Below are 18,230 nucleotides of genomic sequence, written 5' to 3'. Positions count from 1 at the left end.
TGTTACATTAATAACAACTGAGCTAAAGCCAAGACCACATCCTTGTCCTTCCTCACTGGTTTATGACTGGATCTAGTAAAGGCAATGCTCTCTTCCTGGTCCTCAACATCTTTGTCAGGACACCAGGAAACCCCAGAGAAGCCACAGGTGAAGAATGGCTACCTCTGCCCTCTACACGATAATCTGGGCCTCTTCTTCCCTATTCTTTTTTTTTTTTTCCTAAAAAGTACTTCTATAATTGCTAATTTTACTTGTAAGTTTTGGCAACATTAATAAAGCAGTAAATTTTATCTGAAAGAACAAGCAAAACAGACAAGGAAACTCACAAAGGGCAATAATAGTAATCTTAACAGATAATCAACATACTTGTAAACAAAACAAAGTGACCTTGCCTTAAAAAACGCAGAATATCAAGAGAAAAACAGCGCTCCTGAAAGAACTCAACTCTCTATTAACTATCTTTTATTTGCAGGCACAGAAACTGACTCACGCTAACTCAGTTCTGAGAGAGAAGCAAAACCCTTGATGATTACCTCTTCCCAGCTTTTTGAAACACTGGTCTTGTTTTTTCCTCAAGCAAATTCCATTTCCTCCCAATCCAAAGAGTTTGCAACTGCTGTTCTTCCAGGAAAGCTCTTTCTCTAGGCCTGCAGGGCTTGCTACCTGCTTAATTGTTTGACACTTCCTCTGATCTATCCAGCTTCACCTCTGTTAATTCACACAATGAAATCTCCAACCCTTTTTTTCCTCCTCCTCCTTAAAGGCATTTTAAGTTTCCACACTATGCATCCCTCTCCAGTCTAAATTTCCTAGGTTTGGGACTTCCCTGGCAGTCCAGTGGTTACGACTCTGTGCTCCCAATACAGGGTGCATGGGTTTGATCCCTGGTCAGGGAACTAAAATCTTGCATTTTGCATAGCACAGCCAAAAGAAATAAATAATAAAGTAAGTTTCCTAGATTTTCTTCTTCCCTGTTCTTAAAGAAGGGCTTGCCTGCTGCTTGGATCCAAGTTCTCAGGATGTCCTTCCTATTGTTCTCCACCAGGTGGGCTCCTCACCTCCCTCAAGTTCCAGATGAAATAGTCTTGATCTGTCCCACCGATCCCCACCAGATGGAGTGAATCCCCCTTCTCCTGTTACCACATATATTTCTATCCTCTCCTCACCATGTGGTCTTGCACCTGTTGTTGGACTGTGGGCCTCCTACTACCATCCACTATTCAGAAGCAGGGGGCTTGCCCTTCTCTTCTTTGTACCTGCCCCGTTCTGGACACACTCCTTCCTCATACACATCAGGGGCTTGATGAATATGGAATGAAGACATCCTGACCCTTGCTCCAGCTTTCTGGTATCGTTCTCCAGTAGTTTGGCAAAGTTCCAGCTCAGAGTTTGGCAAAGTTCCCGCTCGGAGCTCAGGCGAGAGCACCCAGTGGCTAGGGGGTGCCCCTCTCAAACCTGGCTCCAGCCTTAGGGAAGCCCGGAGGGTCAGGCTCCCCTTGTGCAAACCTGTTTCAGACTGGGCAATGGCTGGGCCACACGGCTTTAAGTTTCCTCCATCTAAGATAAGGGCTTCCCAGGGGCTTGGTGATAAAGAATCTACCTGTCAATGCAGAAGACAAGGGAAACGTGGGTTTAACCCCTGGGTTGTGAAGAACCCCTGGAGGAGGAAATGGCAACCTACTCCAGTATTCTTGCTGGGAAAAATCCCATGGACAGAGGAGCCTGGTGGGCTCTCTTCCATGGGGTCCCAAAGAGTCAGACAGGACTGTGCATGCACACAACTAAGATGAATGTCCTTGGACCATCCTGGGCCCAAAAAGAATTTCCTCCCTGCTGTGGAATGTTCCATTTGGGGTTGGTGGTTATTTATGGCAGTTGTTGTTGCTGTTGTTCAGTCACTCAGTTGTGTCCAACTCTTTGGCACTCCATGGACTGCAGCACACCAGGTTTCCCCGTCCTTCACTACCTCCCAGAGTTTGCTCAAACTCATGTTCACTGAGTTGATGATGCCATCCAACCTTCTCCTGCCCTCAATCTTTCCTAGCATCAGAGTGTTTTCCAATGAGTTGGCTCTTCTCATCAGGTGGCCAAAGTATTGGAGCTTTAGCTTCAGTCCTTTCAATGAATATTCAGGGTTGATTTCTTTTAGGATTGACTGGTTTGATCTCCTTGCATTCCAAGGGATGCTCAAGAGTCTTCTCCAGCACCACAGTTTGAAAGCATCAGTTCTTCAGTGCTCAGCCTTCTTTATGGTCCAACTCTCACATCCGTACGTGACTACTGGAAAAACCATAGTTTTGACTATATGAATGTTTGTAGGCAAAATGATGTCTCTGCTTTTTAATATGCTGTCTAGGTTTGCCATAGCTTTTCTTCCAAAGAGCAAACGTCTTAATTTCATGGCTGCGGTCACTGTCCACAGTGATTTTGGAGCCCAAGAAAATAAAGTCTGTCACTGTTTCCATTGTTTATGGCAGAAGAAGGGGTAAATCACAGCCCTTTGCATTGCTGGGCTCTGAACAAGCCCTAATCACTGACCTCTTGATAGATGCTCCAGAAAGAGACCGCAGGAAACAAAGAGCCAATTTATTCTGGAAACACCTTTTGGTAGTCAGACTTTAGGTTGAAAGGAAGGATCAGAGGGAAACTGCACCAAGTCATGCCTACCACCTGCATCTCTGAGTAGCAGGAGAAGGTTTATTTGCGCAGGAAATCGCCCCTTTATGTGGTGGGAAGCTGCACAAGATTAAACAATGCTGACACCCTAAGTGTTCCACAAAGAATGACCGGGGCCCTTAGGGCACTGCCAACCACACCCTTCACACAGCACAAGCTGTTTCATTACCCAACCTGAGCCGCTGTGCTGGCATGCCCTGTACTGAAACCCAGGCACACGCTGAAGTACGGCTAAGAGGATCTACAAAGTATGAGTGTTTCATAACCACAGGGAGCAACAGTAAGTTAGGAACTGCTGAAGTTGCTGGTGGTAATTGATTCCTAGGGCTGCTGTAACCAAGTAGCACAAACTGAGTGGCTTAAAACAACCAAAATTTATTCTGAGAGACCCAAATCCCCAGATTCCAAAACCAAAGTGTTGGCAGGGCCATGCTCCCTCAGAAGCCTCTAGAGAAAAATCCTTCCTTGCCTCTTACTAGTTGGTGGCTCCTGGCCTGTTCCTTGTCTCGTGGCTGCATCACTCTAATCTCTGCCCATGTGTCCGTGGGTCCTCACCTTTTCTCCCAGGACACCAGTCATTGACTTTAGGGTCCGATCTATTCTAAGTGTGACTTCATTTTAACAGATTACATCTGGAAAGACCCTGTTCCCAAATAGTTCACATTCTGAGGTTCTGTATAGGCTGGAATTGGGGAGCAGGGGACACTGTTCGACCCACTACACTGGCCATCTTTCAGATCTTTCCAGTTTGCTCCTTCTGGGACTCCAGTCCACAGTCTGCAGCCACACAGGCTGCTACAAGCTATGGATCACATCATGTCCCCTGCTGCCCACTTCCTTCATGTCCTTGCTTTTCTCCCAACCCCTTAGGTTATGGGATCTAACACTGCAATCACACCTCAATCCCTCCCTTGATTGTACTCACCTGGTTCATTTGACTCTCCACTGACTACACTCATTCACAAAGGTAACTGAACTTGGACACACACCTTACTGACTAGTGTCACTTTAATTTCATGATCTCAAACCTTCAGTGGACTCATGGGATTGACCAGGTATCGTACCACGTTTCCAAGGCATCTGCCTCCACTTTATCCTAAATCTTGGTTTGAGATGGCCATTGATTGATCAAGAAGGTCAAATCCCTCTACCCTTTCAAACTCCCACCCACTTTTACCTTGAAAGTGTCCAATGCTCTGTCCTCCTCACCATCAACTAATGACCTTACTTCTTATTTCACAGAGAAAACAGGCAATCAGGGTGACCAGGATCGTCCTGAACAGCAAGCACCTTCATCCAAACACTTCCCATGCCTCTCATCTTTTCCACCTATGTACTTATTGGATCACCATCCCAGCTAATCTTCTTTCATTCCTTGATGGAGACTCCTTTCTATATGAATTTTTTTTTTGGTCAATATTTACTATTTCCTGTTCCTAAACACAGCAACCTTGTTTTTCCAGAGTCCTAGAATGTCAGTCTCTGTCTGTGATATCAACTATGCTTCTCATGACAAGGTCTTGTTAAATGGTGATACTGGTTAAGGCAGAATTTAATTACCCTGGGCAAAAGGTCACTGCAAAATCAGGACCAAGAGTAGGTATGATACAATCAGTGCAAGTTAAAAAGTACGAAGCAGAACAGGAGAGAGTAAATTTCTAAGCATGAAAATATTTTGGAGATGACATGCTGATTTATCTGGAAGGGAAGGGAAGTCGCTCAGTCGTGTCCGACTCTTTGCGACCCCATGGACTGTAGCCTACCAGGCTGCTCCGTCCATGGGATTCTCTAGGCAAGAATACTGGAGTGGTTTGCCATTTCCTTCTCCAGGGGATCTTCCCTGACCCAGGGATCGGACCCAGGGATCGAACCCAGATCTCCCGCATTGGAGGCAGACGCTTTAACCTCTGAGCCACCAGGGATGTTGACTAATAACTTTGATGGGTTTCTAACATGCTAGAATAAATGTCTGCATTAAAGCATGAGCAATTCATTTCTCTCCACTCTGGTTTTTGCGGTAAATCACACTATATAGGCCCTAAGAATCTTATGGAATAGTTCCAATACACTGACCAAAGCAAAGGTACCATAGAAAGGTCTGTAACTGAACAGCGATACAAACATAGGCTTGCAGGGAAAGTCTAGCAGCATCTGCCTTTGATCGATGGAGGCTGTGAGGCCGTCTAGGGAATGCTGCCCCAAGAGCTCTGAGTCTGGACAACATAACATTAACCAGATTAAAATGCTCAACTCTAGGGCTTCTCAACGTGAGCTCCAAAACTGGCCTTCAGGGGCTTCCCTGGTGACCCAGTGGCTAAGACTCCATGCTCCCAATGCAGGGGGCCTGGATTCAATCCCAGGTCAGGGAACTAGATCCCACATGCTGCAACTAAGAGTTCATAGGCCACAACTAAAGATCCTGCAAGCCACAAGGAAGACTGCAGATCCAGAGCGACACAACTAAGACATGGTGCAGCCAAATAAATAATTGAAATGCATAATATTTAAAAACAAAAACAACATCAGCCTTCATCAGGGTCTCCTGGAAGTTCCTGTTAACCATACAGACTGGGGGATTGCACTTCAGATCAACTAAATTAGAGTCTCTGAAGATAGGTGCTGGAAATCCGTACATTTAAAGATTTCCCCTGATGATTTTACTGTGTCTAAAATTTAAGAACCATCTGTTTATTATGATCACTTTGATCTTCCTAAATATCCTCAATGGGAGAAATAGTCTAATACAATCAATTTGCTGGACAAAGCCAATTAGAGACCTAATCATGGAAAGAGTGCCTATAATTGATGTTCTAACACATTGGTCATGTTTCAGGGCAGCTCTGAACAACAGTCCCTTGTCAAGAAAATTTTCCATGGATCCTCAAGGTCTGTTCATCCTCAGTCTGGGGGCTTCCCTGGTGGCTCAGTGGTAAAGAATCCGCCGGCCAATGTGGAGTGGTAAAGAATTCACCTCCCTGGTCCAGGAAGATCCCACATGCCACCAAGCAACTAAGACCGTGTGCCACAGCTACTAAGCCTGAGCTCTAGAGTCTGGGAGTTGCAACCACTGAGCCCACTTGCCCTAGAGCCTGAGATCCGCAACAAGAGAAGCCACTACAATGAGAAGCCTGCACACCACAACTAGAAAATATCCCCCACTTGCCACAACTAGAGAAAAACCCACGAAGCAACAAAGACCCAGCACAGCCAAAAAAAAATTTTTTAATTTAAAAATGAATATTCCATTAAAAAAAAAATATCCTCAGTCTGGCACTCCTAGACCTCAGGAACATGCTTCCCTTTTATTACTCTCTGAATGTATCAGTCACTTTGGCCTATACTCTGGTGTTCACCAAAATGCCCTTCTTGAACAAAAATTTAAACTGTATCTATTGCTCATCCACCATTCACTCATTCATTCATTCACTCAATCAACTGAGCATTTACTGAACAATTATGGTTTTCCAAGTGCTGTACTAGGTAATAAAGATACACAATTGAAATATAGCTGAAAAAGTTATTTTCTCTAAGAAATTGTTTCCCACGTAACAATTAGCTTTGTCTTCCCTTGAGGAATTTATTATATTCAGCTCTGATCTATAATTATGTTTGTATCTTACCTTTCTACTGAAACACAAGCTCCTTGGTGGCAAATAATACCTTTCTCTCTTCTGTATGCTCCACAGACAGATGTCAGTAAATGTTTTCTGAACTGGACTGAATTTAATTTCAAGCAAAGTGACTTTGGCATCCATGGAATGAAATGAATTTGAAGTAGCCAAGTCTAGCTACTTTTTTTTTTTTTTTGCGTTTCTAGCACTGAAGGATGTACACTTTTAACAGACTGTTCTTCAAAAATAGATGTGAGATTTTAAAAATAGTTTATTCTAGCCATGGGAATGTAGGCTCCAGTCAAACTAAATGACATCTGGCAAATCAAGTCAGCAAAATAACAAATTTTCAGAAGATCAAGCCTGTGGTCTGAGTCAGCCCACCCCTCTGTCATAGGAACAGTCTCAAGAGGCAAGCAAAGAAAAGTGGACTCTTTGACACCATACATGTTCAGTTAAGTCACCAAGGCCCCAGGGTGTGCAGCCTTTGTCATTTTGACATTAAGAGCTTCAAGGAAGCCTTCCTTAAAAATGAACCTCTTAAGGAGTTCCCTGATTGTCCAGTGGCTAAGATTCTGTGCTCTCAATGCAGGGAGCCAGGATTCAATCCCTGATTGGGGAACTAAATCCCACATGTGCAACCAGTGCAACTAAGAGTTTGCATGCTGCAACTAATGATCCCACATGCAGCAATTCATCAAAGATCCCACGTGTCACAACTAAGACCCAGTGTAGCCAAATCAATTAAAAAAAAAAATGAACCCTTTAGATACAACATCAAAGATCTGATCCATGAAAGCAATCATTGATAAGCTGGGCTTCATTAAAATTAAAAACTTCTGTTCTGTGAAATACAATATCCAGATAATTAGAAGACAAGCCAAGATGGTGAGGGAAGATTTGCAAAAGACACATGTGATAAAGGACTGTTACCCAAAATATACAAAAAACTCTTAAAACTTGACAATAATAAACAACCTGATTTAAAAACAGGCCAAAGATCTTCATCAAAGAGGACACACAGTTAGCAAATAAGCATATGAAAAGATGTTCTACATCATACGTCATCAGAGAAATGCAAATTAACACAATGAGATACCACTACACAGATATTAGAATGGTCAAAATCCAAAACACTGACAATACCAAATGTTGACAAGAATATGGAGCAACAGGGACTCTCATCGATTGCTGGTGAGAATGTAAACTGGTACAGCCACTTTGGATGGCAGTTTGGTGGTTTCTTACAAACTGCATATACCTTACCCTATCAACCAGCAGTCATGCTCCTTGGTATTTATCCAAAGGAGTTGAAAACTTATGTCCACACAAAAACCTGCACACGGATATTTATAGCTTTACTTATAATTGCCAAACTTGGAAGCAACCAAGATGTCCTTCAGTAGGTGAATGGATACATAAATTGTGGTAAGTCCAGACAATAGAGTATTATTCAGCAGTAAAAAAAAAAAAAAAAAAGAGCTATCAAGTCAAGAAAAGACATAGAGAAACCTTAAATGCACATTACTGAGTGAAAGAAGCCAATCGGAAAAGATTGCATACTGAATGATTCTAACTCTGTAATATCCTGGAAAAGGCAAAACTATGGACACAATGAAAAACATCAGTGGTTTCTAAAGGTTGGGAGGTGTGGCTGGGGAGAAGATGAATATGCAAAGCACAGAAGATTTTTAGGGCAGTTAAAATATTCTGCATGACACTATAATGACAGATATATATCATTATACATTTGTCCAAACCTTAGAATGTGCATCACCAAATGTGAGCTCTAAGGTAAACTATGGACTTTGGATGATTATGATGTGTCAATGAAGGTTCATCCTTTGTAAATAAAAAAAAAAAAGTACCATTCTGCTGAGTGACGTTCATAGTGGGGAAAGCCATGCATAGGCGGGGGCAGAGGGTATATGGGAAATCTCTGTGTAGTTTTCTCAATTTTGTGGTAAACCTAAAACTGCTCTTAAAGAGTATTTAAAAAAAAAAAAAGAAATCTCCAAATTGTTCCATTCCCATAATCTATGGTCATAATTAGTTTCTTCAACTTGCAGAGCTGAATTTTTCTGAAAGTCTGCACTTCTGTGTTCTATCATTAATATTTCCAGCTTCTTCTTTGCACAACCCACTATGTGGATGGTAATCTTTAAAATCAACATCAGTAGTGGTGAACAGTGGTTATCACAGGAGGGTGGCACTGTGAGAGGTCTGTATGTTCTTATGTCTTATATTCCCTGTGATGTTTATAATTTTATAAGCAGATACTGCTAAAAAACACCCCAACAAAGTCACATTTTAAACTTTGAAAAGACGTATTTAAATTAGAGGAAGTGGATTCATTACTTTTATATAAAATTGTAACATTTTTTAAAGAGTCAAGTTAAGGGAAGTGATGGGACTTTCCTGGCGGTCCAGTGCAGTGAAGACTTTGCCTTTCAATGCAGACAGTGCTGACCTCTAATCAGAGAGCTAAGATCCCACAAGTCTCATGGCCCAAAAGCAAAACATAAAACAGAAACAATATTGTAACAGATTAAGACTTTAAAAATGGTCCACATCAAAAAAAAACAGAACTTAAAAAAAAATTTAAGGGAAGTGGAAAAACCAATTTCTGGGCCTGATCGTCTGTATGTTCAAGTCTGCAATGGCAGGAGGTGTGGGTGCCTTGCTGTTCTCTCTCTATCTCATGTCTGTCAGTTCTATTTCCCCCAAGACTGTAAGCTGTCGGTTTTTTGTCCCTAGGGTCTTCCCAGCATTGAGTTGTACTAAGGACTTAAAGATATCTTTGCTTAGTTGAATTGTCATATTAAGACAAAAAGAGTTTTATCTTAACACATCCAGATAATCTAGAACATTGAAAGTTTTTTAAATGTTGAAGAAAAGTTTCTTTTAGCCGGATTATGAAATCAATATTCAGAATGCTACCCTTAACCCAGTCACGGTAAAGGTTAATCTTGTAGAACAAAGACAGTACTTCTGGATCAAAGAAATCTGTTCATTTTTTGAATAAGGAAATTTCACACTTTAACATAAAATTGTCCTGTGCACACAGCTCATCAACATTCTTTGTTTGAAACCCAAATAAAAGGAACCCAAGTTCTGGCTCATTTCCTATCTCCATCCAGCAGTATCATATATTAAAAAGAATTTATGAAGCAGATCTTGGCCACCCACCACAGAACCTGCTGGGAGTCAGCTTCCTAAGAGGATGGGAGACTCAGTCCATAAGCATTGCTGGAGCTCAATGCTGCCCAGACAACCCACGAGGAGAAGGAGCCTCGGGCAAAGGGAGTCTGGATACAAGGTTTTTCTCCCCAGTGAATTAAAAAGTTCAAGAGTTGGTGCTTTTCTCATTGCTAAGGAAGCAGCCTTTGCTCCAGGGAAATGGCATGTTTTCTGAGCTTGGGCTCACAAGAGTCTGTCTCAGGAGATGGGACCTCTGCCTATACTCTCAACAGCTTGATAAACTTATTCTCAAAGTCTTCCTGGTCCACTAAGACACAATCTGGTTTTTTTCCCAGATATTTAACAAGAAAGCACTTAGTCATCTCAGCGTGACTCATATCATTCTTTTCTAATAGCTCTGCTTTTTAGAAGAAACTATTTGAATGTTCATAAAGATTGAGGCACTCAACTGAGCTCATGACTACAAGTCACCCAGAATTATGTTTTGTAATAATAAAAATAAAGACCACATTCAGATAGGACTTACTCTATGACAGGCACTGGGCTGAGGGCTTTCTATGTGTTATCTCACTTAATCTTTGCAGCCACATCTACTATGTTCCTCACCTTACAGTAAAAGAAAACAGAGATTCAGAAAGGCTAATGCCTTAACCAAGGCCACATGGCTAATTAACAACGGACACAGAATCCAACCTAGGCCAGTCTGACTCCAAAACCCTTGCTGTTACCCATGTTATACCTTCAGGAAAAGTCTTGTTTCCAAATCTGGCTGAAAGTTCCTGGAGAGCAGAAGCTATATATTAAAGAATTTACCACCCTCAGCACTGCAGCATCAAGCAATGAATCAGAATACCCAACAACCAATTTCTTTACTCTATAAATATTTAATACTAAGAATCTGCTTGGTGCTAGCTCACTGTAAACTATAAGTTTATGCTTTCTACTTGAATGAACGTTAGAGCTATTTTTTCCCCCTCTAAAGGCCCAGCTGAAAGGGTATCACAAAAGGGCCCATTTAACATCCTGACTCTTGAAATGGAATAAAGACAATGAAACTGCCTTTTATCTACCAGTATACAGGGTCTTCCCTGGTGGCTCAGACAGTAAAGAATCTACCTGCAATGAGGGAGACCCAGGTTCAATCCCTAGGTCAGGAAGATCTCCTGGAGAAACGAGTGGCTTCACTCCATTATTATGGCTGCACTCCAGTATTCTTGCCTGGAGAATTCCATGGACAGAGGAGTCTGCAGAGTCAGACATGACTGAGCGACTTTTACTTTCACTATGCAGGGTTGAATAGTGTCCTCTCAAAAGTCATGTCCATCTGTAATCTCAGAATGTGACCTTGTTTGGAATAGGGTCTTGCAGGCGTAATCAAGTTAACCTGAGATCACACTGGATTAGGGTGGACTGAATCCATTGCCTGGTGTCCAAATAAGATGAGAAATTTGGACACGGACACACAGAGAGCACCATGTGAGACTGAGACACCAGGCAGAACCTCACGTGATGACAGAGATGGGGACTGGAGTGATGTGTCCTCAAGCCACGGAACACTAAGAGCTGGCAGCAACCACCAGAAGCTGGGATAGAACATGGAACAGAGTCCTTAGAGGGAACCAACGGTTGGACACTTTGATTCCAGACATCTAGGCTCCAGAACTAGAGAGGACACATTTCCATTGGCTGAGCCACCAGTTTGTGGTACCTTATTACAGCAGCCCTAGGAAACTAAGAAACAGGAAACAGGAAGTGGCTTCGGGAAATTATCAGGGTAAGAAAAGGCACCCTGGTTCTCCCAATTCAGTGGCTCCAGCAGACAGCCCACCAGTTGCGGGTGCCTTTTTTGGGCCAAAAAGTACCCACTGTCCTTCCCAGGCCAGAGCAAGTGCTGGTGACTGCAGGCATCAGTGGAGGCGGTGGGAAGGAAATGAGTTGGACCACTCTGGCCATCCCCTCATGGAGTGTTGGTCAGGACCCCACTGTTTCCTCTGTGGTGCATCTGTCATCACTGCTGTGACAGCAAAGGGAGCCACAGATGTTCTTGAGCCATTGCTGGGCCCTCGTGAGGCTGAGAGTTAGAGGACCGAGCAGCATGCCCGAGGTGCCACTGGGAAGAGGGTGAAGGCAGAGTGCATTGCTGATGTGTTGGTGTCCTTATAAGAGGTAAGGGGCTGTGTCAGTCATAACTGTCTCTGAGGAAGGAACCAGGTGACTAATGCTGAACACACAACTGCCAGGTCAATAAATAGGTCCAAACCATAATAGTGAGCCATCTGCAGGGTGGGTGAGCAGGGGCAATGGCTGGGATGAGGCTGAGGCAGACAGGAAGGGGACAGACACTACGAGGCAGGAAAGGAGGTGCTGCTGCAGGTGCCGAGAAAAACGCTCAGGTGGTCAAAGCATTGAGTTCTGAGAAATGCAGAGAAGAAAGGTCCTGAGAACCAAGACTGGCAGGAACCAGGGTTACGGCGCCCCTCCAGGAAGGAGAATGTCCAGGTGGCAGTGAGTGTGGTGGGTGGGTGGGTGGGTGGGCGGGCCCTCCCCTCCCTTCCTGGGGTGCACGTCAAGGCTGGGGAGACGGGGGCATCTGGTGACACACCTTCAGGCAGAGGAAGGCAGAGAGAGACGTGAAGTATCATGTCACCCTGGAAAGACACCACGAGGAGGTCGGACTCCGCTGTGTGAAAGGCCTGACTGTCTTACAGATGTCCATCCACCTGCAGCCCCAAATTTACCCTGAGACCCAACCCCATCCAGAGCAGCACCCTGAATGACCCATAGCCCACGTCCGAGAACAAGGAGCACAAAGTGGGTTGTGTAGCCAGAAGCACTTGGTTAAAGGAGAGAGGAGCTGTTGGGAGGTGGGAAGGGGTTGTGGCCAAGGGGGAGAGAGGGGCTCCAATCTGTGAGACAGGCGACTGAGCGCACAGCCTGGTGATGGCACATTTAGGAGGTGCAGACATGTGAAGAGAGAGACCACTCCTGAGACTCACAACCAGGTGACATCATCCAGGGTGCAAGCTACACACCCTAAGCAAAGCCTTGCCTGGGACCTCCTGCTGGAGTCCGTGTGCTGGGCAGTCTCATGTAAGGATGCTCAGTCAGGTACCCAGGCAGGAACCTAGGAGGCTTTCCAGAATAGACCCCCATTCATGTCCTGCCTTTTGTCTGTATAACAGCTTTAGTCAAAGAATAAATTGCATCAGAGAAGTGAGAACATGCAGAAAAAAAGAACAGTCAAGCCAGACAAAATAATAATACTTTAGCTATGAAGCAAAGTCAAACACCTTTAGTTCTTTAAGGACTATATAGATAATATTCTGAGCCACGTCGTTTGAGCTGTTTTGCAGATACTGCAACCCAAACCAGGAGGAGGAAGTTCACTGTATGCTGCCCACAAGCACATAGACCCCAGACCAGCAGGAACCAGAAGGTTGATAATGCTGACTCCCAATTACCTCACCACCAACCAATCCGAAGAATGTCCACGAGCTGATCACACCCTGCTCCTTGAACACTGTGAGACTCCTCACTACCTCCTCCAGGGTGAGACACAGTCTTGAGGCATTAGCCAGCTGTGGCCCTTTTGCCTGGCAAAACAATAAAGCTGTTTCTTTCTACTTTATCCAAAACTCTTTAATCTGGCATCCATGTACAGAAGCTGAATTTCAGGAACAGCAAGGAACTGTCTCACTGTCCCTTCTCCTTTAAAGGGTATTTGGTAGACTTGTAATGTCCCAATTCAGAGCAGCTCCACCTGCCTCCTGGGGCCCTGTCTAGGTAGGCAGGGAAGTTTAGAGAGTCTGAAAGTGAACAGTGAAAGTCTTAGTCGCTCAGTCGTGTCCAGCTCTTTGCAACTCCATGGAGAGTAGCCCACCAGGCTCCTCTGTCTATGGAATTCTCCAGGCAAGAATACTGGAGTGGGTAGCAATTCCCTTCTCCAGCGGGGATCGAACCTGGGTCTCCTGCATTGCAGTCAGATTCTTTACTGACTGAACCACCAGGGAAGCCTATAGAGAGTCTAGTGACAAGGAAAGCTTTCCTGGTGAGTCCCTGTGTCCCTTTAGTAGATTTCCCTACTAAAGGCATAGGCTGGGTGTTATGGCCCTTTAAATGGGCTGGAACTTGGGGGTACAGAGTCAACCGATAAGAAAGTGAAAGGAGGAAGAAAAGAGGCTAATATTCCCGGTTTACACAGTATGCCAATATAACTCTAGGACAAAGAGCTAGCACCGTCTACGTAGGCTCAGGGCGCCCTCTCGAAGAGGTCTTGAAAGCCCATGCAAGTAAGTAGACACGGTGGACACCTGTGCCCCGTGGAAACAGCCTGAAAGGGAGGGGGAGAGGAGGGGAGAGGGGGAGAGAGGGAGGGAGGGAGAGAGAGAGAGAAAGAGAGAGATATGGTGACCAGTGCTCTGGTGGAACAAAGGCGTTTATTTAACATATTGTGGGCATATATATATACTCTCTTACAAGATAGCCCTTTTTAGCAGAGACAGGGATCAAAAATCTAACAAGTCATCCAGAAAGCCAGAGGCTAGAATCATTCTCAAGAGAGGGGGTTGTAAAAGTTACTTTACATATCAGAAGGGATGAGAGTTGTAAATGGCTGCTGTTCACCTTATGGAATTTCCATACGAATGAGATACATGAATTTCTATTATCCCCAAAAGCTGGTTTGCCAGCTCTCTGGCACCTGTATTCAGGTGCTGTTAAGGAACATAGAATTCATGCAAGACTGAAAACAGCACACAGGAAGGCTCCTGTTAAATGTATCCTGACAGCTGGGCCTTCAGGAGAGTCAGCTTACCTCCCATGCCTGGCATGCTGGTCCCACCGGGGTCATTTGGATGTGGAGCTGAAGGTGGATGATAGCCAATCACCAGGTCAATTGTGGCCTGGGTAGAAAAATTCATTGCAGACAGAATCAGTGCAGGGCATCAAAATGCTTCAGACACAACACAAGTCAATTCAGCAGCAGTAAAAGTTCTCAAAGGGGTGAGCAGGGGAATGGGAAAGTGAGGAGAGAGAGAGACAAGGGTGACACACCCTCCACTGTTCGTATCTTCCCAAGTGTGAGCCCAGGAGAACTGGGAGCACCTGCAAAAGCAGGTACCTGGTACAGGTTGCCAAGTGTATTATTGCTAAGGGGCAGCCTCATAAACCGGAGGAAAGTTGTGACAAGCAAGCATGAACTTGTCATGAGCCTCCTTCCTAGGCTGGAGATGCCCTCCAATCACAGAATTACAGTCCCAGAGGCTCATTCTAAGTGATTAACGTTTTTGTTCACTCATTGACATCTTTGTTAATTGCGGAAATTTATTTTCACACTTCTCTCCAAAAAGATTTTTATGTGGCTAATGAAAAGTTATAGAATAATGTGATTCATAAAATGGGGTTCAAAAAAGGGAAACAAGTCTGATGAAAGAGGAAGCAAATATGCAAAATATGAGGCTGAACATAAGTACCACTCCTCTTGCATTAAATATGACCCCAAGTTGGCTAGAAGCCAAGGCAAGTAGAAGAACAGAAAATGTTACATAAACTTTCATTATCAGAAAGGAAGAATCATACTAAACTCATTATAGGAAATAAAATTATTGCCATTTAAAAAATCTGAGTTAAATTTCTCATGTGGAGCATTATTTTAGTGCAGAGTTTCCTATACTTTCATATTTAGTGAATTGATAAAATTTCAAAAGAGTTTGCTAGTGGGACTCAACATAGGAGCACTAATTTTGTCAAAAGCATGCCCACAACTACCATCTACTATTATAAGCATTTCACAAAATAAAGGATCTCAACAGCAAAATATGAGGAAGGATAAATCTCAGAATAAAAGATGTCCTTTGAAAATAAGAACGGGGCACACTCACACTCTACCCACGTTATCAGATAAAATATAGGGCATAAAATTCGGGACATACCTATCCTACAAAATGACTCATTGTTCATCTGAGATTCAAATTTAAATGGGCATCTCCCACACCTTCATTTGCTGCTACTTTTGCTACACCTGGTAAACTCTAAAACACACACACATTATGTATTGCCCTGTTTTTTCCCCACCTGTCTAGTCATCAGTGAATATTCCCACATGGATCAGCATTCTTTGCCAACTTAGGAACTATGACCTGGGAGACACTGAACAGGAAAGTAAATGATGTCTCTGACAGCAGTTTCTTGGCAAATATAGAATTGGAAGAACAGTGTCTCATGGCTACAAGTGACCACAATAGGAACACTGAATGCAATTAGGGGCTCAACTGCCAAACTTAATCCAAAAATTCAACTTTCAAACCCTAGAAGAGTCCATGAATGGCTTGACCTCTGTATCAATGGTTTCCCGATAACCTCAGGATTCTCAGAGGCGCTGAACGCCCCCTAATGGGGGTGAGAAGATACCAGGAGGTCAGGACCTTACACTTCCTTCCTCCATTCAATCACCACAGTTCTGCCATTTCAGGGTTCTACATACGCTTTCCTTCTCTGCTTTAAAGAGAAGAAAAACACCCAGAAACATCACTGCCTTGTAACATCTTCCCTTAGTATCATTTCTCTCAGTCAGGTTTTGGGTAGATAGATGACAGCTGATATTCTGAATTTATGTTTTATGATGAGAATGCTAATTAAAGCAAACCTATACATTTTGGAGACTAGACTAGCAAAACTAACATTCCTAATGGCCATTAACGTATTCTTGCCTACAGGGAGGGCCTCTTTCACTTTAAACTTTCTCCCATTTGCCCAGGCTCCCACGCAAAATAAATTGTTGGGAAAATGAAGGCATCAGAGGTTAGCAAGGCAAGCTTTATGAGTGCTTGTTAGCAATTTTAAGAAATCTGAGGGGATTTAGCTGGTGGCTCAGTGGTAAAGAATCCACCTGCCAATGTAGGAGACATGAGTTTGATCCCTGGTCCAGGAAGATCCCACATGCTGCAGAGCAACTAAACCCATGAGCCACAATTACTAAGCCTGTGCTTTAGAGTCTGGGAAACACAACTACTGAGCCCATGTGCTGCAACTACTGAAGCCTGTGCACCCTAGAGCCTGTGCGCAGCAAGCAGAGAAGCCACCGAAATGGGAAGCCTGTGTGCCGCAACTACAGAACAGCCCGCTTAGCAGTGAAGATTCAGCACAACAAAAAATAAATAAGTAAAATTGTTTTTTAAAAAAATCTGAGAGTTGTGATACTTGAGTCAAATTCTTTTAAAGCACATTTCAGAAAGTCTCTCTTCTAGGTGGCAATATCAGTGTATACTTATTTAGAGAGGCTGTGATCAGAAAACATTCAGCTGCCAACACAATTATAAAGATCATGATATGAACATCTTGATATTCTGGTCTAATATTAATGAATTACCTTCTATAGAATGTTTCAAAGTGCATCTGACACACGAGCTATACTCACCATGCAAATGTTAACACCTAAATGAATATGCACAGAGCTATACCAAGCGAGGGTCCCACTCAAGCTATAGCATTCTGCCACAGAAAATCAAGTTTATCTAACCTGCAATTCTGTCAGTAAGAGTACAGAATGAGGCCATATCATTTGCAAATACACCTATTTATCTCAAAAACAACAGGTCTGTGTACGTGTGTTTGTGTGTGTAATGAGCTAATTATAATGTCACACTTATCTTAATGAATCTTTGTGCTTAACCATCTCACTTCAAAGCCATTCAACAAGAGGGAAATGCTCACCCCAGTATCTTGCCCCCTTTCATTTAGCAGGGAGATCAGTTTGTAGGGCAGTGATCTGCTCTGGTCACCCATCAGGTCCTTCAGGGCTATGGTGGCCATGCCAATTAACCTGCAGGGAAAAGAAAGCACACAGTAACCTACATAAGAGGCATATTTCCATTTACACAAGGGACCTCCCAATTCTCTTACTGTTCATATGTTATTATTATACATCACTCATAATGAAATGTGGGCCATTTTGTGCTCTCCTTAGCAGGATATTTTGACAATAAATATCACATATTAGCCATCACTTCTCCATAACTAGTAGTCATTTCAAGAGTCACACTATGATGCCTGTGAAATTGCAAGTCACAAATGAAATCAATGGGTGAGAGACAAAGACTGAATATAGCTCTGAAGAATCCAGGGAGAGAGAAAAATAGGACAAAATGCAGGCATTCTTCTGTAATGGAAATTTAAAAGAGCTCATAAAACATTGCCTACTTGAGGGTGGGACAATATGAGCGAATAGCATTAAAACATGTATATTACCATATGTAAAATAGATGACCAGTGAAAGTTTGATGCATGAAGCAGGGCACTCAAAGCTGGTGCTCTGGGACAACCCAGAGGAATGGCGTGGGGAGGGAGGTAGGTGGAGGTTTCAGGATAGGGGAACACCTGTACATCTGTGGCTGATTCATGTTGATGTATGGAGAAAACCACCACAATATTGTAAAGTAACTAGCTTCCAATTAAAATAAATAATGTAAAACAAAAAACAAAACAAACTGCCTACTGTAAAAACATCCCCTCAAGTTGACCTTCTTGAAGTGTTAATAGGTTGCTAGTTTACTGATGGGGGAGCTTGCTAACCAAATGCTATGGAGAATCATTCAAAAGTAGGATGTGTGTACTTATCTCTCTTCCAAGACCCCAAGGAATTATATTCAGCCTCTACCACTCTTGTATAAATCATTCATTAGTGATAACATACAATATTTGCCTTTATCTGTCTGACTTTTTTCACTCACTAAGCATAATACCCTC

General features: G+C 43.3%; 1 protein-coding gene across 5 annotated transcripts in view; it reads right to left on the bottom strand.

The window, feature by feature from the left end:
• Positions 1–18,230, bottom strand: part of MYOF (myoferlin) — a 176,378-nt gene that overhangs the window by 107,171 nt on the left and 50,977 nt on the right. For all 5 annotated transcript variants that reach the window (XM_081554035.1, XM_081554046.1, XM_081554058.1 and 2 more), the window contains exons 4-5: positions 17,199–17,307; positions 14,302–14,389 (exon numbers count right to left, since the gene is read on the bottom strand). In XM_081554035.1, the coding sequence (XP_081410161.1) occupies positions 14,302–14,389; positions 17,199–17,307 (197 nt within the window). The remainder of the gene's footprint in view (positions 1–14,301; positions 14,390–17,198; positions 17,308–18,230) is intronic.

The sequence above is a fragment of the Giraffa tippelskirchi genome, chromosome 2 (assembly GCF_054371585.1).
Source record: "Giraffa tippelskirchi isolate mGirTip1 chromosome 2, T2T-mGirTip1v1.2.pri, whole genome shotgun sequence".
In the NCBI taxonomy this organism is placed as follows: domain Eukaryota; kingdom Metazoa; phylum Chordata; class Mammalia; order Artiodactyla; family Giraffidae; genus Giraffa; species Giraffa tippelskirchi.
The sequence above is the reverse complement of the archived record's forward strand: the minus strand, read 5'-3'. Positions and strand labels throughout refer to the sequence as shown.